General features: G+C 30.2%; 2 protein-coding genes across 4 annotated transcripts; both read left to right on the top strand.

Annotated features, from left to right (window-relative positions):
* The first annotated feature begins 1,855 nt into the window (after positions 1 to 1,855).
* LOC137931302 (uncharacterized) lies at positions 1,856 to 14,975 on the top strand. Of its 3 annotated transcripts, none has more exons than XM_068774749.1 (4): positions 1,856 to 1,930; positions 4,923 to 5,075; positions 6,669 to 7,105; positions 14,327 to 14,975. In XM_068774749.1, exons 2-4 carry the CDS (start codon positions 5,055 to 5,057, stop codon positions 14,925 to 14,927), a joined length of 1,059 nt encoding a protein of 352 aa, XP_068630850.1. In that variant the 5' UTR covers positions 1,856 to 1,930; positions 4,923 to 5,054; the 3' UTR covers positions 14,928 to 14,975. The 3 variants fall into 3 exon arrangements, with proteins under 3 accessions (XP_068630850.1, XP_068630849.1, XP_068630848.1); XM_068774748.1 differs by lacking the exon at positions 1,856 to 1,930 and adding an exon at positions 4,263 to 4,374; XM_068774747.1 differs by lacking the exon at positions 1,856 to 1,930 and adding an exon at positions 4,263 to 4,378.
* An 865-nt stretch (positions 14,976 to 15,840) lies between these two features.
* LOC137931304 (larval cuticle protein LCP-30-like) lies at positions 15,841 to 19,145 on the top strand. Its single transcript, XM_068774752.1, has 3 exons — positions 15,841 to 15,909; positions 16,344 to 16,564; positions 18,388 to 19,145. Exons 1-3 carry the CDS (start codon positions 15,895 to 15,897, stop codon positions 18,770 to 18,772), a joined length of 621 nt encoding a protein of 206 aa, XP_068630853.1. The 5' UTR covers positions 15,841 to 15,894; the 3' UTR covers positions 18,773 to 19,145.
* The last annotated feature ends 406 nt before the right edge of the window (positions 19,146 to 19,551 follow it).

The raw sequence follows: 19,551 nt of genomic DNA, 5'->3' as shown, positions 1-19,551 counted from the left end.
AACCTGAATCCTGCGCCTTTCGAGAACTAGTATACACGAACCAAATAATGATACTAAAATATGCTTAAACTTACTTTAAAATAAATAAACAAGGAAAATAATTCAAATCTCAGATTCATATAAAAATAAAGTTATAAACACCCTGAAAACAGTAAACTCCTTTACTACTTTTTTTAAAAACTTATGCAACCAATTAACAGAAACCATATCAACATGCACAACAAGAAACAAATTTGGATTTATTATATTAAGATTCGGTTAAAATTGTTAAAAATACGTTTTTAGTGCGATTTGGTAGATGAAAGAAATCTCTTAAAATAGGAATTAATCAACTATTTTTGGCGAATTATATTAAATCGCACAATAATCTCAGAAATCATTATGTGAATGATTGCGGATTAGAAAGAGATAGCAAATTACACCTGTTAAAAGATGTGAAGACGTAATGCACTAGGTTTACACTATAATTAAAATTCCTTATGAAATAAAAAGAACATAAACTCATTTCAGCGTGTGTCAAAATATGTACTTTCAACAGCACGCATACGCGCTAAGAACCTAAGCCAGCAGAGTAAAAAGGTATTATAAACAGTGATTCATCAGAAACGATTCAATCCTGCAATATAATCTGCATAAAATTTGTTTTATTTTGATTTATCAAAGCTTATACTCTTTATAGTCATAAGTTCCAAGAAATTCGAAACGTAGAGATTTGAGGAAATAAAGACTTACGTACGACATGGGTCGTTTCGTTTTCTTAAAAGTTATTAGAACTTTACTCATAAGAACTTTTTGTAAATTAAACAAAATTGAAGCAAGGTTGATCATCGCAACAATTTTTAGGGGAGGCCGGCCTATGCCTCGCAGTAGGTGTCTATTGTATGGAAAGAAAAAAGAAGAATTAAACCTTCATAAATTGGTTGCAAGAATAAAGTGAACATCATTTGCTTCATTTAAATAATAAAAGTACGCTGGCAGTATTAATTGAAAAAAAAATACAATTAATTCTTGTTATAATTAGAAGAGGGTATTAATTTTGTCTAATAAAATGTCATTGACTAAATTAGAGCTTCATGCTTTAAGAATAAAGAAAGAAAGAGAGCATTTCCACAAGTATAATCAAATTCGACTTCAATATTTTAATATTTAAAACCTTTCTATCGTAATTATGAACTAAAGTTTTTTGCAGTTTCGTTTGGAAGTATTGTTGGGTCTGTATTATTTCTAACCACACATGAACAATTTACTTATAATTATAAAACTTAAATTTTAACATGTAATATTATCTTTTATTCTACATTATAAAATACATCGGTAATTATTTTCGTTAACCTTCCAACTACTATATAGCAAAATTCCTGCACTACTACATTGCGGCAAGTATCGCGATTTTTTTTACACAGTTAAGGCTCACTGTGTAAAAAAAATCGCGACACATATGACGTGACTTTTACAATAAACAAATTAAAACACTCTTTTGATGACTAGCATAGTTTTGTGCTTACGTTTATTTTATTTATTTACTTGTTATGGTACTAAAAAAGGTATTGTGAATCTCACTTGACGATTTTTTTTTATCAATTGTTGCTTGTTTAAATTTGGGATGCAGTTCACTAAATTTTTTGATAAATATGTTAGAATTATGTAATGTATGAAGTACTTAACTATATATTTAAATTGGAATACATTAAACGACAGACTAAAACTGGAATCTCTAAATCGAACTTTAGACAATTAAATTTCATTCCGTTACCGTTATACTCGTAAACCGGGTATTTATTTTATTTTGGGATACAAACGAAGAGGGGGAACGTACTGTTAAAACGAATTTCTTTTACAATCCTAACCCGTTCGATTTTAAGTCACATCTGTTGAGTCGGTTCGTGATCACGGGTGTAGCAACAATACAACAATTTTTTTTAAAACTAAGGTAATCTTTTGTTATTTTATAATTAAAGACCGTTGTTGCATAATGTCAACCGTTCGATCTTTGCATATTCTGAAAATGGTGATTCCAATGCAAGACTATATGTAGCTTTCAATTTTAAACCTTTTGAAATAAATACATTGAACAATTATCAATTCATATTCGTTCTGTTTAATTATTTAATTTGTGCCTTCTAATATTACCAAAAATAGTAAAACTACTTCATAGTAATGTAGTATTCGTAATGCTTTATTTTCTAGTAAAGCTTTATTTGATAGTATAAAATAACATAAAATTTTGGGATGATGAAAAGCAGCGAGTTCTGTTTGTTTATGCTGATACTCATTTGTTTTTAGCTGAAAGTTGTTAGTCACTTTTATAAAAAGTTATTGCTCGACTTTGGTGTTAAAAGTTCAAAATGTATTTAATGTTTTTCGATCATATCTAGTTGACTAAATAGTTGTTCAAAAAAAGTCCGCCATTTAGTCACTATCAGTTTAACACCTATTGTAATTAAATGAGGGCCAATCTAGTAATTTTAATACAAATATTGTAACGCATTATTAACCAAACGTTTCATCTTATGTTCTAAGGGGAGTAGCATTTTGTATTTCATAACTATTTATAGTACTATTATATTATAAGTACCCATGTCATTTACCTATTCGTGAAAGCTGTTTATACATAAACGAATTTTATAAAATGGTTCTCCTAATATTAAAAACACGAAGAATTGCTACAGGTAAAAAGTTGTACATCTTTATAACAGACAAATTGAATTAAATATTTTTGGTTGCATTATGACAGAAACCTTATAAATCGTATACTAACTTCCAATATTCTGTTAAAACTTAATAAAATTTAAGGAATTTATAAACAAAGAAAAGTAAATTATCTGTCACAAAAACGTACGAAAAAAACATGGACAAAACATGGAAAAAATTCGAAAAAATAAATGGAAAAGGCAATCAAAGCCCGTATAGCGAACCCCGGGTTAACTCCCAATAAGATGACGGTGTCTGGGCTAGAAGAGCAGCGGCTGTCATGAACTTTTACTGCAGAACAAAACCATCAATTTGGGTCTCGATTGCAAACAGCTGATGATATTAAAAACTTGGTAGAAATTGGTTAACAGAAACCGACTGCATAGTTCTTTAAATGTTCAGCTTGCATCAGTATCATACACTATCCCCGGACTTGAACTCTTGGCTTTTTATGTACAAAACATTATGATGCAGATTTTTTATCATTTAATACAAAGTGGACATTTTATTGAAAAAATGTTATACAATAATTTCAATTTTTCTAAAATATTACTTATTCATGGAAAATGAAACAAAGTTTTGTAACAATTTATTTTTATAAATGATTTACTTGTATAATTATTACATATTACATAACGATTAAAACACTTCGGCTAGAATTATAAATTTTTATATAAACTACACTTACTGTCACATACTTTAATAATGTAATTTGTAACTTTTTTTTCTGGAAGTACGTTTCTTAACAATTTTACCTTACCACTTCATTTATTGATAGTAAATGTGATATTTTGAAATGTTCTGTTTACAATAATTTAATTTTATCTCCAAATAAATATCAAAGATGGTAAAACAAATCACCAGTAAACGTTTTCCTCAGTACGAGCTTTCTTGAAGCGACTAGGTGATAAAACTAAAAGATAAAATTACTATAATTTGTATCAAGTGATCAATAATTAATAGGATTTGCAATATTTGACGTAAACGTGTCAACATTCACAGAATTCATGCATAAATTAATATATAATTGTACCCTGTCGAAGAACACTATTTAACAAGACCTTGATCGCAACGGATCCGCTAAAAATTTTAAGTGTTTGATTGATTTTTATGTAGCTGTGGGTTCTTCCATTCTTGTAATATTATACATTAAGTAATATATTTTCTTAAAATTTTGTTTAAATTCTAAGATGACGTAGATATAAAACTATTGGTTATAGTGTAATTAATAATTTTACATGTCACAATAAACACCGATTAAGGCATGCGGATCCACTTTGCATCGAACTGGTTATTGACATAAAATTGACATATTTCTCGAATTGATTAAGTGTATATTAATATGTCACAAACAGAACACACCTTATTAGACGTCGTAACATATTTTTATACTTTAACACGTCATGACACAAAGGATTTTCTCCTAATTTATCGGAATTAAAATGAAACGCTCGAAAACCACTAATTATCGATTATAACGTCCCTGTCAGACTAGTTTAAAATCTTGATTTTTTTAACTTGAGGATATAAATAAGCAATAAGATGACAAGGTGGCGCTCTGTGTTCATCTCCACTTCAAATTCGAGTGGTGTATTGCGACTGAGATGTGTGAATTATGATTCACACATAAATTTAATTTTTTTAATCTAATAATCATTAAAATGTCAAGAGCCTTATTGCACCGTAGGTAAAGTTGTTGTTTTTTTTAATCGTTATTCAAAAAGTTTTTTTAAGCATTTGTTGCATGTTATTAATTATTACATAATACAGTCAAAGCTTGTTTATCTCCATGCAACCTTGATGTTTGCGTGATTAATTTGTAATTTTTTATTTAAAAATTCTAAACATCAATTATTTTTTTTAAATTCAGATAGTTATTAGTTAGATCAGTAAGTGTTTTTTTAATAACTACCACTGAAACAGTTCATTGTCGTATTACTTTATTGCAACTTTAAATTTTAACGTCTTTGTTGTAGTCGTAAATGACCGACGTCATGAAATATACTATATGGCTCCGGAACAATTTTATTATTATGAACTATGCTAATGTCTTTGCCTGACCTCGTCACACCTTGATATTAGGATTCTGATCCACTTTTCGGTTTGTCTCGAACAAAATTTATTATACATTTAAATGTTAATTGAGGCAATGAGGAATAAAATATTTTTGACGAATATTGGCTGTTATCTCACAAAAATGCTGCTTACTTATGACACATAATTTGATCTAGTTTCAGATCTAAAACATAATCTGCGGAGTCAACAACGTGCATCGATCGAAGTGTGAAAAAATCTACTATTAACGAAATCGACCTTACTTTTGAAGCTTTCAATTGAAGTTAATTATTTATTTTATTATAAACATGAAGAGTTTGCGGCTAATTGTAAGTATTCTTTGTTTAATAATATTATTTAAAAATTTAAATATTATGTAGTCTTGTAAGTGCTTAATAATGATCAGTAAAGGTTTTTTTTTAAACGTGAGATATAAATAAATCTAAAAATGATAACAATAATGAATGCAATGTGCATTTCCACTTTTAGAAGAACACAATTATTATAAAGATTGGAGTTTAGAACCGTGCTTGATTCATATAAAATAAATCCTTATCCCTATCGAAAATGAATCCTTCGCAATGTATATGAGTCGCTAATATGTTGATTGCTATAGTTTGCGGCACATAATATATTTAGATTATTTATAGGTGTATTTAAAGGGATGATTGAATATCTTATTTGTCAGAAAAGTTTTAAAGCTTTTACATTTATTTTACCTCGTGTTGTATAATGTGATCACTCTGTAATATTTTATATTAATGTTTTTTTTCTATTGAATTGCGATAGGCCAATAACTTCTGTCAGTACAAAGACTACAGGGACAGATAATAAACTATAATTAATTTTATGTGTGGTAATCCAAATTTTGTAAACTTTCTTTCTTTTCTACATTATTTTTGTGTCTTTGAGTTTTTGGATAGAGGGAACATATATTAATTGACAGTAAGTGGGCGAAACATTCATCACTTTAAAGCTTTTACGTCTACTACTAATTACCCACTTATGTATAATACATATGGTAATCCACATCATTTATTTAACTTTAAGAAAGATAATCCCGATTAAAATAAAGTAATTAATCCTCAGGGACAAAATAACAAGTAGCACCATCTTTCATTTTTTAACCAATTTTGGATACATATTTTTAATTTATTATAAGAAATGAGATATAAAATGGCTACTATTTTAATTTCAGCGTTCAATGCATTTGTTTATTGAGACTTTTTTACTGAACTATTTATATAAACTATTCTATCAAATTCCGTAGTTAATAATGTATTTGTCCTTTTTTAATTTATAGAACGATACGTTGATATATTCTAGTTAGCTACTTTAACTATTGCTATTTGCCTTTAATGTACAGACAGTCGGGACACAAAATTTCTTTGAGTTAAAGTGGTTCGCGTTGCAAATTATCTTACTGTCTTAGTATAAATTGGGGAATGTCATAAATCCATTGATGTTTTGGTTCTGACATACGCTAGTTTCCTTAGTTTGTTAACCGTTAATGAAAACAAATAATTATATTGCACTAAAAAGGTTGCAGAAAATAAGATAAGCATATGTTCTCGGACGCTGAATGGCATGCCTCCATAGAATATAGGGAAAAGGGGAGTTGGTAAATATTAGAACTTTACAAAATATTTCTAATGGATCAGGCCTCGGGATGGATCAGACCACTTTTGATTGTACGCCTTCTTAATCGATTGTTCGACTTTTTTAGTCAGGTATCTGACATTTTGTATTTACGGTTACATTAACAAAAATCCTCAGAAAGATATTAACTTTGTAAATAAACATTGCTTTTTATTACCTGTCCATAAACAATTTTCCCATAACCTTTCTAAATAAAGATAAATAAACTGATAATAACCGATAACTTTATAAAAAATCTAAAATATGCTTTATATTTTTTTAAGGTTTTAATAATATCTGTATTAAGTGTCGTCTTATGTTCTCCGTTCGATGATGGAAAGTATAGACCTAAAACTTACGGAGATTACGATGACGGAAAATACTATAGACCACTCGATGAAGGAAAATATGTTCCCGGTGACGAAGGTCGATATACTTACATCTACCAACAAGGTATTTGGCCCTACGATGGCACGTACAAAATTCGCAACAAAGAAGATGACCCATACCAGGGTTACAGAGTCTATGCTAGTCGCTACCCTTACATACATGGTGTAATAAAAGGTTTGGTTACCAAGTATGTCTCTTCGGATAATATCAATTTTGGTGAAGCAACTGAAGGTAGCACAAACCACTACAGCAAAGTCTTCGCTGATAAGGAAGTGGCAGTTAAATGTAAATACATAATGCCTGATTCCAATGGATCGGAGTTCACAACGCAGTAAGTACCATTCTTTTTTATTTATAGTTATAAATTATATAGACAATACATTATATGACATGCTATAAATATAGATCTCATAATTTAATTTAATAACGTTGGCAACGTGATAGAATCCGTTTAATTGTATATCCTAATGTCAACGCAACAGACGGCATTGAAAACGAAACAAAAGATTAAATAAAAGTCCTTGAGATTGACAGGTGACTTAGTTTTTAGAGCGCTTGTGTGATATTAATAGAAACCGGTTCACTGATTAATGAAGACACCAACAGGATATAGCCCGTGCGAGTTTGACATTTTTTAATAAACCGATCTATAATAAAATTTAAATAGTTTGCATCAATAAAGCGGAATTCAATTCTAATGTGAATAGCGATGTCTTGAATAGTGAACGAATTCATTTAATTTTATTAAATTAGATCCGCTTACAGTTGTACATTGCAATAGAATACGAACCTTACACGTAAACTTAGAACAAGTTGCTCAACCACTTACAAGTAAACAGTACAAACACAATTGAAAATAAGGTAAAAAAATGAACTACAGAAATGCGTGGCAGAAAGATATCACGGTAATTTATTCCAGTAAGATACTAGGGATTCGAACGGGATTCAGTCAGGTAGACAATTTAGAATATGTAAATGAAAATGATGTACAGAAATAGCGAATACTTCAATATTACAACTGCACTCTTTGTAAATTTGCATATTCGTGCGGGAGTGAAATCATATTTAAAATTTCATAAAATGTATCACATGTTCGGTTTATTGACCTTAGACCCCTGTACGACCGTTTTTTCCCCAACGGATCACACTTAGTTTATTTATTCCATAGCAGTTTTTTCGTTTTATGGACGCGGGAAATCACGAAATAAAAGTTATGTTGCTGTCAACATCAAACAACTTTTTATTCAATTTAAAAATTATTTTCTAAGGTGACAATATCTTAACATTTAAAGTTCGATAGCCTTAATAAATTGTGTTTTTTGTGGTTTTGCTTTAACTAAAATAACCGGTATTGACAGTGTTTAAAAAATCCGGGAACGCCTTGGACGGATGATATGCACTTTATCGATTTTATACATATCAAGGCAAACTAAAATTTTTGGTTTAAATGACAGTGAAGGTTTTTGGATTTAATATTATCCCATCACATACTCTTATATTCTAATCGATAATAGCAGATAAGTAAACTTTTAAGTGATCGATAATTTATAAATATTATGCTGTGAGAATGAATAAGTATACGCATTACCTTAAATTATATTCTAAGGTCTTCCTCCTTAACTTCTTTTAATTTATGACGCAATGACATAATACTTGGAAGTATTTCATAATAATCATCATTTGATCGTACGACATCCACTAACTGGATTTTGTCCTCTCTCATAGATTTGTAAGAGGACCGGTTGTAGGTGGTTTGCATTCAGCGTCTTTCGATGACCTAAACAAGGTCGTTTATACTTAAGCCCCTAGCGGCCATTAGCCCTACGCACAATGTGGCCTGCCCACTACCACTTCTAGTTGCCAATATGCTGGTCAGTGTCGGTTATAACCGTTCGTCTATGGATCTCCTCATTCCCGAATCGATCTTATAGATCTATAGCTATAATTTTCCCCGCCAAATCAGAAAGTAATATTTCATTATCGTTAGCCACTGTCCCTTCGATGGGAAAATATTAGCGTTCTTAATTTTTTATAAAATTTTATTAATCGGTGATAAGATTTTTTGTTACGTATTCACTTCAAAAGTTTTTAAAGAGAACTTTGGGTTGCGACGTGTAAGTTTTTAACTGTACTTGCCGGTACGTGGTCTGTAATCCAAAATCTTAACGCTTTAGCGGCTATCTGTTCTACGCCCTTGGTGGCTTATAGCTACATCAATTTCCCAATCTTCTGGTCTATCACGGTTACTTTAACTTTGAGAAGGTTTAACCCTCACTGTATTGCGTTTTGTGCCATCATTTACCTCGTGCAATCTGTTTTCCGTGAGCTTTATTAGATATTATTTATATAGCAATATAACATATAATCTATCTAGTCATACATAATATAATAGGATTGCGAGTAGCGTTTGCCCGATGATCGTGGCGATATTTGGGAGAGACTTATGTCCACTGATATGATAATGATGAATATTAATATTAATATGTTATTTTGTATGTTGCCCGAATGTAGCGATAACAATCGTACAAATTTAGCGTCGACATAACTTAAAACTTAATGTGTTTATTGTTAAAAGGTGTACGTTTACCTCTTACTTTCTGATCTGCATGCGTTTTAATGTTATAAATTAACAAAGTTAGAAAAGTTGGAATTTCGAAAATCACAACAAATATTACCATTTTTGAAGACCATAATGAAAAAAAAAAACAAATAATCTAGAACCAAATATCTTGATAAAGCCAGAAAACATTAAAAATAATTTCTACGAACCATTCTTGAAGGATCCGTAACTTTTTATTCATTAGCTTAACTTCATAATCAAATTTCTGATTCTCCTCGCTGACGTTCATCGTGGAACCGTATCTTCGTAATATATATCTATTCGTTCCGATAAAAGATGTATAATGAAATTAAAATTTTATAATTTGAATTTAAATAAAATGTTGATAATATCGAATTATCTAACATAATATTTTTAATTAAGATATTTTTTAAATAAGTCGTGGTTAACAAGCAAGATAAAATGTTCTTTTATCAATTACTGAACTAAGATAATTTATGTGAAATGATAAATTTTATAACGAATATTCAGGATTCAATGAAAGCTTTGTTATTTTAGGAAGTATATTTACGCGAAGGAACTGTTTTCTACAGGAGACTTTTTAACCGTTGAATTTTTATGATCGTTTTTCCATTAGACGCCGCCGCTTGACCAAAACCGTGTTTTCATTACTTTTAATATCAGCTCATTTCTGGGACCGGCTTCCAAATCGGCATTAGTTGGATTATTTAAAATTTAGTTAGGTAGTGAGAGGAGTTTGATCGGAGACGTGAATGTCAATGCAAAGCAAAGAGGGCCCTTTCAGAGGCGTCTCAAACTTTTAGAATCATATCCGGGCTCGCCCTCTATAGCGCGATGGACCCGCCAATTAGTGAATTCATGAAATGGTGAACTTTGACCCACCTGGAAGACAAGAGCTCAACACATCTTTGTCTTATACGCACCCTCCAAAATTTTGTTCCCTATTTAAAGTCACTAACACGTCAGATTAAAACTAGCCTGGCAGTTAAAAACAAAGACTTTGATGCACATAGCTGTACAGACTTTCTATTTTTCTTTCTTAAGGCATTAGATTTAGGTACGTAATGTTTTTTTTTAACCAGATTATCCGTTTATTTTTCTAAATCTTCTTGAAAATATCTTGCATAGTTTCCTTATATGAATAAGGTAGTTCGATAAGTAAGTAAGTTCGATGTTTCAAAATTAAATTATATTGTAAAAAATTTTTTGTTTTAACATTAACATTTTAAGTAAATGTATTTTAAGTTTTCGAAAATCTGACTTCTTTATTAATGATATTAATTTTTTTTCTTATTTAGATATTCGTTATTTCGTGGAAATGATCTATCAACCTGTATATATAGATAATTTGTATAATTTCACGTAGAACTAATATTGCTTCTATGATGTCCTCGTAACAAAACTTTAAATAATAAATCGGCAACAACAAAAGAACTAAATTCTGCCATTATAACTTTTTTTAATATTATAATTCTTAACTTAATTTAAATATTGTTTTCAATTACATTGATCTTTAATTGATATGAAAATGTAACGATTGTTAAAATAAATAAAAAATATAACGACGCGTGTATTACAACAGCGATATTGACAATTCTTTTATTATTAAATTAAAATTAAACTTTTAATTAAAAGCAAATGAAATGATTTTGTTATTTTAACTTATGCACCAATTACTTTTGTATATAACTCTAGTTCACCGTAAAATAATGTTTAGAAAGCAAGATTTAAAAACATAAATAAGAAGCGTTACTTTTTAATTTGTGATTTTTAACGGCGGCTAGAATTTTATCCTTTATAATCACAGTATGATAAACATGTAATTAAATTTGTTTTAACATCCTGCGCAAATTATAAAGTAAAAAACGATTATGGTGAATTTTGGTTTTACGAAAAACGTTAAACGTTGAGTTGAGTTACTTTAACAAAAGTATTTTAAAAATTGAGCACCTTGTAATAATCATTTGTAACCGTAATGTTTCGTATCTAATATTTTAAAACATCGTATTATTTTACAAATGATCCTTATTCCTATCTGCTTCTGAATGTTTAGCTTTCGTAAAGATTTAAAGTTATTTCATTTATAGCATTTTATTGTTAAGTACATAATAATTTTAATATTAAGTACGTTAACTAAATAATGCTTTGCGACACTTGCCATTGCGTATATGGTTACATACTGTAAGGTTGCATTGCGTACATAGCAGTAAGAAGATACAATTTAATCACACAGTCGCTAATGACGCCTAATTCGTTTAACACATTAACACATAATTAATTTTCATGGTAATAAACGATTATAATTTCTTTTTAAAGGCAAACATAGGTGTTTAAATCGTGATAAATAAAAAAAAATATTTTTGTTTTCGTATGTCATCAAAATTTTGCTTTTATTTCTTTAACAGTGCAAATTGTTATAAATCATATTAATCATCAATTAACCGACTTCTTTTTATTAGTTTTATTTTTAAGAAAAACTCATGTTGTAAACTTTCTACTTAATTTTACAGATAAAAAAATATTATCTATATATATATATACATATATATATATATATATATATATATATATATATATATATATATATATATATATATATATATATATATATCATAATTCTCGGATAATACAGATATATGGAAATAGTTCCGTATTTATTTTTGACTTGATTACAAATTGATTTCGAGTTAAGAAGCCTTGACTTTTATTAAGGCGATAGGTTTATTAAATTTATTTTATTATCGTGAGTCGCGGGTTGCATTATCGGGATACAGTCTTCTATATAATTCACATGTTGTGCATTAATTATATAGGATTGCTACTGCTCACAATAAAGTTTCCAGAGGATTAGAAACAGCGTCTTGAGCGTACTATTGCGTACACTGCGGTCGTCAATTCGCTTGCCAACCGAAGCAATTATGGTATATCCCCATAGATATCTTTGTAAAAGGCCTATGTCTTGCAGTGGGCGTCTATGAACTGAAACGACTTAACGACGAACTGGACCACGATATTTTTTCCTTTATTATATGATATAAAAGATTTAAGCTTTACACTAATTTATTTAAGAACTAAAACCTTATCAATTGACAAACTATTTCAAATTTAGTAATTATATATATGCAAATATATGAGTAAAAGTTTATATTAAGTGATCACACCTTGATAAAAAAAAGTTTTTTTTTTACTTTTTTATAATAGGAAAATTAATTTTTTTAAGGTTATAATTTATGAAATACATAGATTACATTTAACACCTTTCTAATATTAAGTTTTCTGTTTTTAATTTTATTTATTTAAGGCAAATTCAATGTAACTTTTTATACATGTATTGAATTTCAGAGCATTAAAATTAAGATCCGGGTTTAGCATTAACCTTATATTTAAGATTTTCTTAAATATTTTATACATACAATTTACTTTAAATGTAAAATGATGACCTCGAACTAGAATAAAATATGATGTAAACTGGACCAACGAGTTTTATAAACTCTTTCTAAAAACGATTCCGAAGTTATTATTAAAATGATCCTATTATGTATTAAAACATGACTTATAGTCTTTTCAAATTATAATTTAAAATCAATTTGTTTAACAGTGATGTTAAATGATTATCATTATATATACCGCCAGTTCCGAAAATGTTAATTTGAATTAATATTTTAAAATAGTATTTAATTTAACGTATTGGTGCATTTTGTAGATACTTTTAAAAAGGAGTTATATATGATGAGGTGTTTATTTGAGACAAAATATTTATACCTTCGACCGACAAGCGTAACGAAGGACTACCCATAAGGAGGACAGACGATCGGGTTGAGGTCGTAGAAAGACACTGAATACAGACAGGTTCCTACCAGTAATACTGGAAAAAATTAAGAGAGGTCTATGTCTAGCGGGCTTCCTACGGCTAAAATAATGATGATGGTGATGAAAATATTTTTATATTGTTAGCAATACAATGATAGCCTTGTCATTAATAAACTATGACATGCGAGTCGCGGATTCAATTTCCGTCCAATGCACCCCTTGTGTGATTTAAAATTCAAACGGTAAAGTAAAATATCCTATGGAAATCAGCATATCGCGGTACAGCAATCCGAACGTGATAGGTGACTTTCATACAGATTTCCAATAGAACAGATAGAAAACGGCCTGTGTCCAGCGCCTTTCGATGACTAAGGTTGTCTGTCCAGGAGTCAATAGCCTCCCTGATAAGCGGAATAGATAAAAACTCATTCATAGCCCTCTGCAAAACAATTGCAAAATGTGCCATTGAAAGGAACAAAACGCAAACACAATAAATAAATAGAAAATAGATAAAAAAAAGGATAAAATAGAACCAAAGTGATACATAAAACTGTGATAGATAAAATTATAGGATAAGTAATAATAATGTAAAATAAAAATGTACAATAAAAAAATGTAAAATGAAAAATGTAATAACAAAAGAGGAAAGAATGAAAGATTGAACCGAGCAATAGAGAAAGATAGAAGAACTGTAGCGTGAAAGATAGGTAATAGACCGAAAGAGACAATAAAGTACGAAAGACGAGAAAGAAAATAAAAAACTATGTAAAAAAAATGGCAAATAAAGTCCCTGTCCCACCATAAATAGGGGTACGAGAGGCCCCCAATAGCGGGGGTCATAAAAAAAAAGGTTGTCTGTCCGCCGTGTGTGTAAACATCCTAAGCTTGCCGGTTCGTGGTATCTACTCTAGAATCTTCAGGCACCGGTAGGCTGCGATTCTGCACGTTATGTGGCCAGCAATTTAAACTTGTGAATTCACTTGGTTCTGTAAGTTACTAAGTTCGTCTACGGATTATTTATAAATCAATAGTAGTCATTTAACTTTTAACATATAACAGGTTAACAAAAAAAAAAACTGTAAACTTGTGATACGATTTAACTACAAAACATGGTCAAATTTACTGCCATACATAATAAATCGCTTCCTTTCTATTTTACAGATACCCGCCACACATGAAAGTTAATGACGGTGAAAAATTGGGAACTTACTACAGTTATAAAGGAACTAAAGTTTTGGACACTGTCTCTAATTCGCTTACAAACAAATTAAAATTACAATATGAAGTGTTTGTGAAGGTAGTCGAGGATATATCGGGGCCAACCGAAACTGCTCCTACACCTCCCGCTAAAGAAGAAATAAAATCTCCTCTTTTGATTTTAAGACCATCGGCTTTCGACAAAGTGGAAGCAACTACAAGTAATGAAGTTAAGAAGTCTATTAGCGAAATTGTAAAAACTTTAATTGTTGACGACGTTTTGCCCACTGTTGGAGGTATTCAACCATCAACAGCAGAAGATTTAAAACAGAAGATTGGCGATGTACAGTTAGTAGCTAATGATGAAGCGAAACCAACAGCGCCGTATGTACAATCTTCATTCGATGATACTGTCAAGACAACCACTATGAACTACAATAGTGCAGAGATTTTTGCTCAAGAAGGCATCATTTTAACTAACAATAACGCAAAAGTATTTACAGATGACGATGCAAGTGTAACTGATATTAACGAATTGCTCATCATGGAAGCAGGAAACAGATAAAAGGCGCTGACTTTTAGATATTAATTGATTAACAGTGATAATTGCAATATAAGGTCTTAAATTATAATAAAGAATATTATAAAACTATTTCATTGTTTTACTTCAGTCTGTTTATTTTTGTCAGATTAGGGCCAGACCAATGCTACTGAAATGAAAGTGTTTCTGAGAGTTCGCAAATATCACAGTTTAGTAATAATGTTTCTAACAAATCTAAACATGAACAATAACAGCGGATGTTGTAATCTTTGTTAATAAAAATCTGTTCAGTTAATTCATATGAGATGTTTGTTTTGATCTGTGATATTAAATTTAAAAACATGTTCTATAAATGCACAGATTACGCAATACCCACATTTAAATTACTTTATTTGTGTATATACTAATGACTATTTTTAAACTTAAATTTGCTGGCTTTAAATGTGAAAAATGACTTTTTATGCTTTAGTAGAAACTTCAAAAAGTATATTAACGTAATTGTAAACAATATGTGCTAGTAAAAATAAGTTTATAATAATATGCATATAACCGCTCGGCGTTCATTCAGTTCATCATAGTAACGTCGTTAGTTTGGGTTTTATTCGGCAAACCGGAGCCAACTACTTTTCGATAGATAACATAAGCGATACAATAAAACTTTTAAGATTGGAATTAATAAAACCGACTATAACTTTGCACATACTAATCGTTAAAACTACTGCAAGATTAAAATGGGAGGATAATTTATCGTTACCTGTTCATCCGAAGCATGGGCGTAACAAACATTGCTAAATTGGACTTCGAATTAGGTTCGCACCAAATAAGCGATTTTCAATGTCAACTTGACAACAAAATCTACATTTTTTAAACTCAATCCATCGCATTGTTGTAATAAATACTCCAATTTGGTATTCGATGGATATATAAAAACAAACGTCGAATAAATTGATTAGTCATTCAAAGTTAGGGTTTTGTGAAAATTTAGTCCATTATGATGCTCCTTACGGTAAGTTTTTCTATTTCTATTATTTTCTACTTCTTTTGTTTTCTACTTTATTGTTTTTTCGATCCTGGGGAACAAAAAGTTAAAAAAAATTTTTAGAACTAATATTTTCGCCCCATAATATAAACAGTAAAGGAGGTGGTCTATACCCATTGCGGGGTTCCAATGACAGAGTGGCCTATAATTCAGCTAAAATTTAAGAAAAATTCTATTTAGTTATACATATACAGTTTGTATTGCACTAGTCATTAAATATACATACAGAGTGTAAGAGCACCATAGACAACCTTTAGCATCATTATAAGAATTCCTGTGAGGCATTATTATAATCGAGCCTGGAAAAGGATCAAATTGCTTTATAACAAAATTTTAAGACGTTTCTGTCAATGTAAATGATCCTATGTGTAAATTAATTTGGATAAACCGATATTTTACAGATTACTTGTCTAGCTGTTTTCAGCTTTGTTGCCAGTGAAGACGATGGACGTTATCGACCAGAATTAAACGTGAATTACAGAAGAAATAGCTACGGCGACGGACGTTTTTATTCTCCTTTTACAAGATACAATAACTATGCAAAAAATAATGGATTCTACACTCCACAAAAGCCCCATCAAGAGCTACTCGCTCCATACGCTATAAGCAGTTCAGAAAACCGGTAACTAAGATACAATATTTATATAATGTATTGAATTAAACAAAGTATACTGTGTTAATTAATAAAAACTAATAATATCCATCAATTTTGACTAATTTTTTTTACTATAATATCATCTATTATAAAAGGTATTTACTAAAACATATTTACAATATTCATAACACAATAGTTTTCTTTAATAGTGAACAATATTATAAGTAAACCAAATGTTTATAATGTTGTTAATTTATAACAGAGGCAGTTCAGCAGTGGAAGTCCTATGGCTGAATCAGATGATGATGCTTTATAATGATATGCACAATGCTACCATCGCGAACTCGCTTACCTAGCGTGACAGTTATGGTATATTTCCCCATAGATATCCTTGGGGGAGGCCTATACTTTGCACTGAGCGTATATGGGCTGAAACGACGACTTATCGCTTTATTTTACTCTTGATAGAATTTTTTATCAAGTGCTTATCCAACAGGCTACTATTAGATACGAATTTATATTGTGCAAAATCACGTTTTAGTTTAAAAGGCAAAATTGTAAAACATTGGTGAGTATTAATATTTTTCTCAATATGCTCTTTCCAATGAGTATTGACTTTGGAGTTAGTACTTTAATAGTTTCTGCGAAAAAATTTCGATATTCCCAATAATTATATCGACTTATTTTTTATTGTATCATTGAGAACTAGTTATTGCTCTATTAAATGTCAATACGCAAACATTTTTGTTGTCATGTATGTTGTAGTCTTTTACATGCATACAGTCTTTGATGTTTATGTAATATAAAAGAATTGACCATATTTCTGTCTTGGATCTATTTGAATTATTTTCATCACTGTAACGTGTAGTTAGTGTTACAAAGGACATGGATTACTTTGCAATGCACACCACAAGAGAATATAATATTCTTAATATCGTTATTAATTAGCCAGTGGGTTGTACCAGCCAATACTGTTGTTTTATTTTTATTTGAACAATCAAACGCTTTGTAATAATTTATTTATTTACATTTACCACATAAAACTATATAAGAATACACTAATACACTTAACACAATAATATTTAAAAATCTACTTTTAAATTGTAAAGTGTTTAACTATACGTTTATATATTTATCTTGGATAACAAATCGTACTACAAAGACTTGCGGTTTAAGTCAAAGTAACTGAGATTATAGCTACTAACTTTAATCAGGTGTTAATCTTAATTATACTCTGGCTCTTTATCAGAGAGTCGGCTGTTTTCTTTCGTTGATTGGTTCTGCCTACCGGTAATGAGAGTAATTGTCGGTTACGTGTATTGTTCTGATACGTACAGATTTAGAAGCGATGTTTAACCAATAACTCAGTCTATGTGTTAAACCAAGGTATTTTACACATGTCGCGAGTGTGATGTCGCCGTGCCCCTTAAGCTCATTGTATGTTACGATGCCCAAACAATTATTACCGAGTGCATTAAAAGCTTTTGTATATAATTTAGTAAAGAAGAGCCTTAAGTTTTTATTTAATAAAAAATATTACTAGGCAGACAATGACGGCTGCTACTAAGTAACTATAAAGTCTTAAGTGGCAAAGAACACTTTCTTTTTAGTATGATTTAATTTTTTTAGTTTATTTACTAATAATTTCTCTGTAATATTCTTTGTTCTCTTAATCTTTTTCATTTTTTATTAAATTAATGTTAATCTTATGAATTGCGCCGTTCTGTTATTGATACCTATCTCTATTTCGTGAGGATTAGAGATTGTTATACTTATATAAATAACAAAAAATTATCATATAATAAAAGTTGTGAAGCGATTGATGACATGGCTATTTTAATTATTTTCAGGAGAAATATCGAGAAAGCGACTGTAACTCCTCGTACTGTTACTCCCAAATCAACAACTGTAGGTCCAATTTATTCTCAGGTTTCGGAAACCACAGTTTTACCTAACGCTTTTCCTGTATATCAAAGAAGTAATATAAACGAAGGCCAAGCAAAAATCGTCAGCCAGGACAATGATTTCGATGTTAACAGTTATCATTTCAGCTATTTGACTGAAAATGGTATAAGTGCAGGAGAACGAGGAGTTGTAGAAAATTCTGTAAATGGTGGAACCAAAATAGTCGGGTTTTACGAATACATTGGCGCCGATGGTCTTAAATACAGAGTTGATTACACTGCCGACGAAAACGGTTTTCATCCAACAGGAACTCATTTGCCCAAATTGTAAATGTCGTTTTAACCAAAATTAATTATAATACGAAGTGATTAAAATATTTTGTGTCGAAATAAAATATTCTTTATTACCAGTTTTGTTTCCTCATATTTACGGAAGGTGTTCTAAAGTCTATAACATTGGAAATAGCATCAATATTTTAGGAATTAAAATGCAACGTATTCAACTTCCTCACAATAAATATATTGTATAATGCCCGTAGTGCATAATAAACTACACAAGGCTCTTTATAAAAATAATTTGTAAAATTTTATAATTTCATAACATTACAAATATTCGGAGGACGGTCATATTTTACACTGACAGGAAATAATCTGTTTATGCAAAATTAACTAATAAAGATGCAATAAATACTTTTTGCAGTATATTCAAATTGTATGATTATTTACAATTATCCATTTACATTATTTCGAATCCGTCAAAACAAACAAACCAATTTAAATATATCGTTTTAATAAACAATTCCAAAACCCAGTGGTATTATTGTAGTGGAAGGGCGTAGATGGCGCCTAGCCTAAGACGTCTCATTAAGTAGCAATGCTCGAAGGCTACCGGCAGAGTCATAGCTTGAGCCTACATACTGCTGTTTTTTGGATTGGGAGACTGCCGAGCTCTTTGATCGTTTCCGTGAACACTCAATGGAGTGACTAGGCACAAGAGCACTCACAAAAGTACTTCGCCTTGGGCTGGCACTCGTTGGTAATACCGCCTCAGCGCCCAAGAGGACCGAACCTCGGCATAAACACATTTGCGGATATGAACTCTCTTGAATT

This window comes from Battus philenor, unplaced genomic scaffold, assembly GCF_028537555.1.
Source record: "Battus philenor isolate CCGP_79_NKW_IND1 unplaced genomic scaffold, ilBatPhil1.0.hap1 SCAF_7, whole genome shotgun sequence".
Lineage (NCBI taxonomy): Eukaryota > Metazoa > Arthropoda > Insecta > Lepidoptera > Papilionidae > Battus > Battus philenor.
This window is presented reverse-complemented; position numbering and strand designations above follow the sequence as displayed.

What these genes read in the sequence shown, in the direction of transcription:
- LOC137931304 (XM_068774752.1), top strand. An exon ending in ATAAGCAGTTCAGAAAACCG is followed by an intron (nt 16,565 to 18,387) that starts GTAACTAAGATA and finishes AATTATTTTCAG; the next exon opens with GAGAAATATCGAGAAAGCGA.
- LOC137931302 (XM_068774749.1), top strand. Translation starts at nt 5,055, where the DNA reads ATGAAGAGTTTGCGGCTAATT. An exon ending in TGAAGAGTTTGCGGCTAATT is followed by an intron (nt 5,076 to 6,668) that starts GTAAGTATTCTT and finishes TATTTTTTTAAG; the next exon opens with GTTTTAATAATATCTGTATT. An exon ending in GGATCGGAGTTCACAACGCA is followed by an intron (nt 7,106 to 14,326) that starts GTAAGTACCATT and finishes TCTATTTTACAG; the next exon opens with ATACCCGCCACACATGAAAG.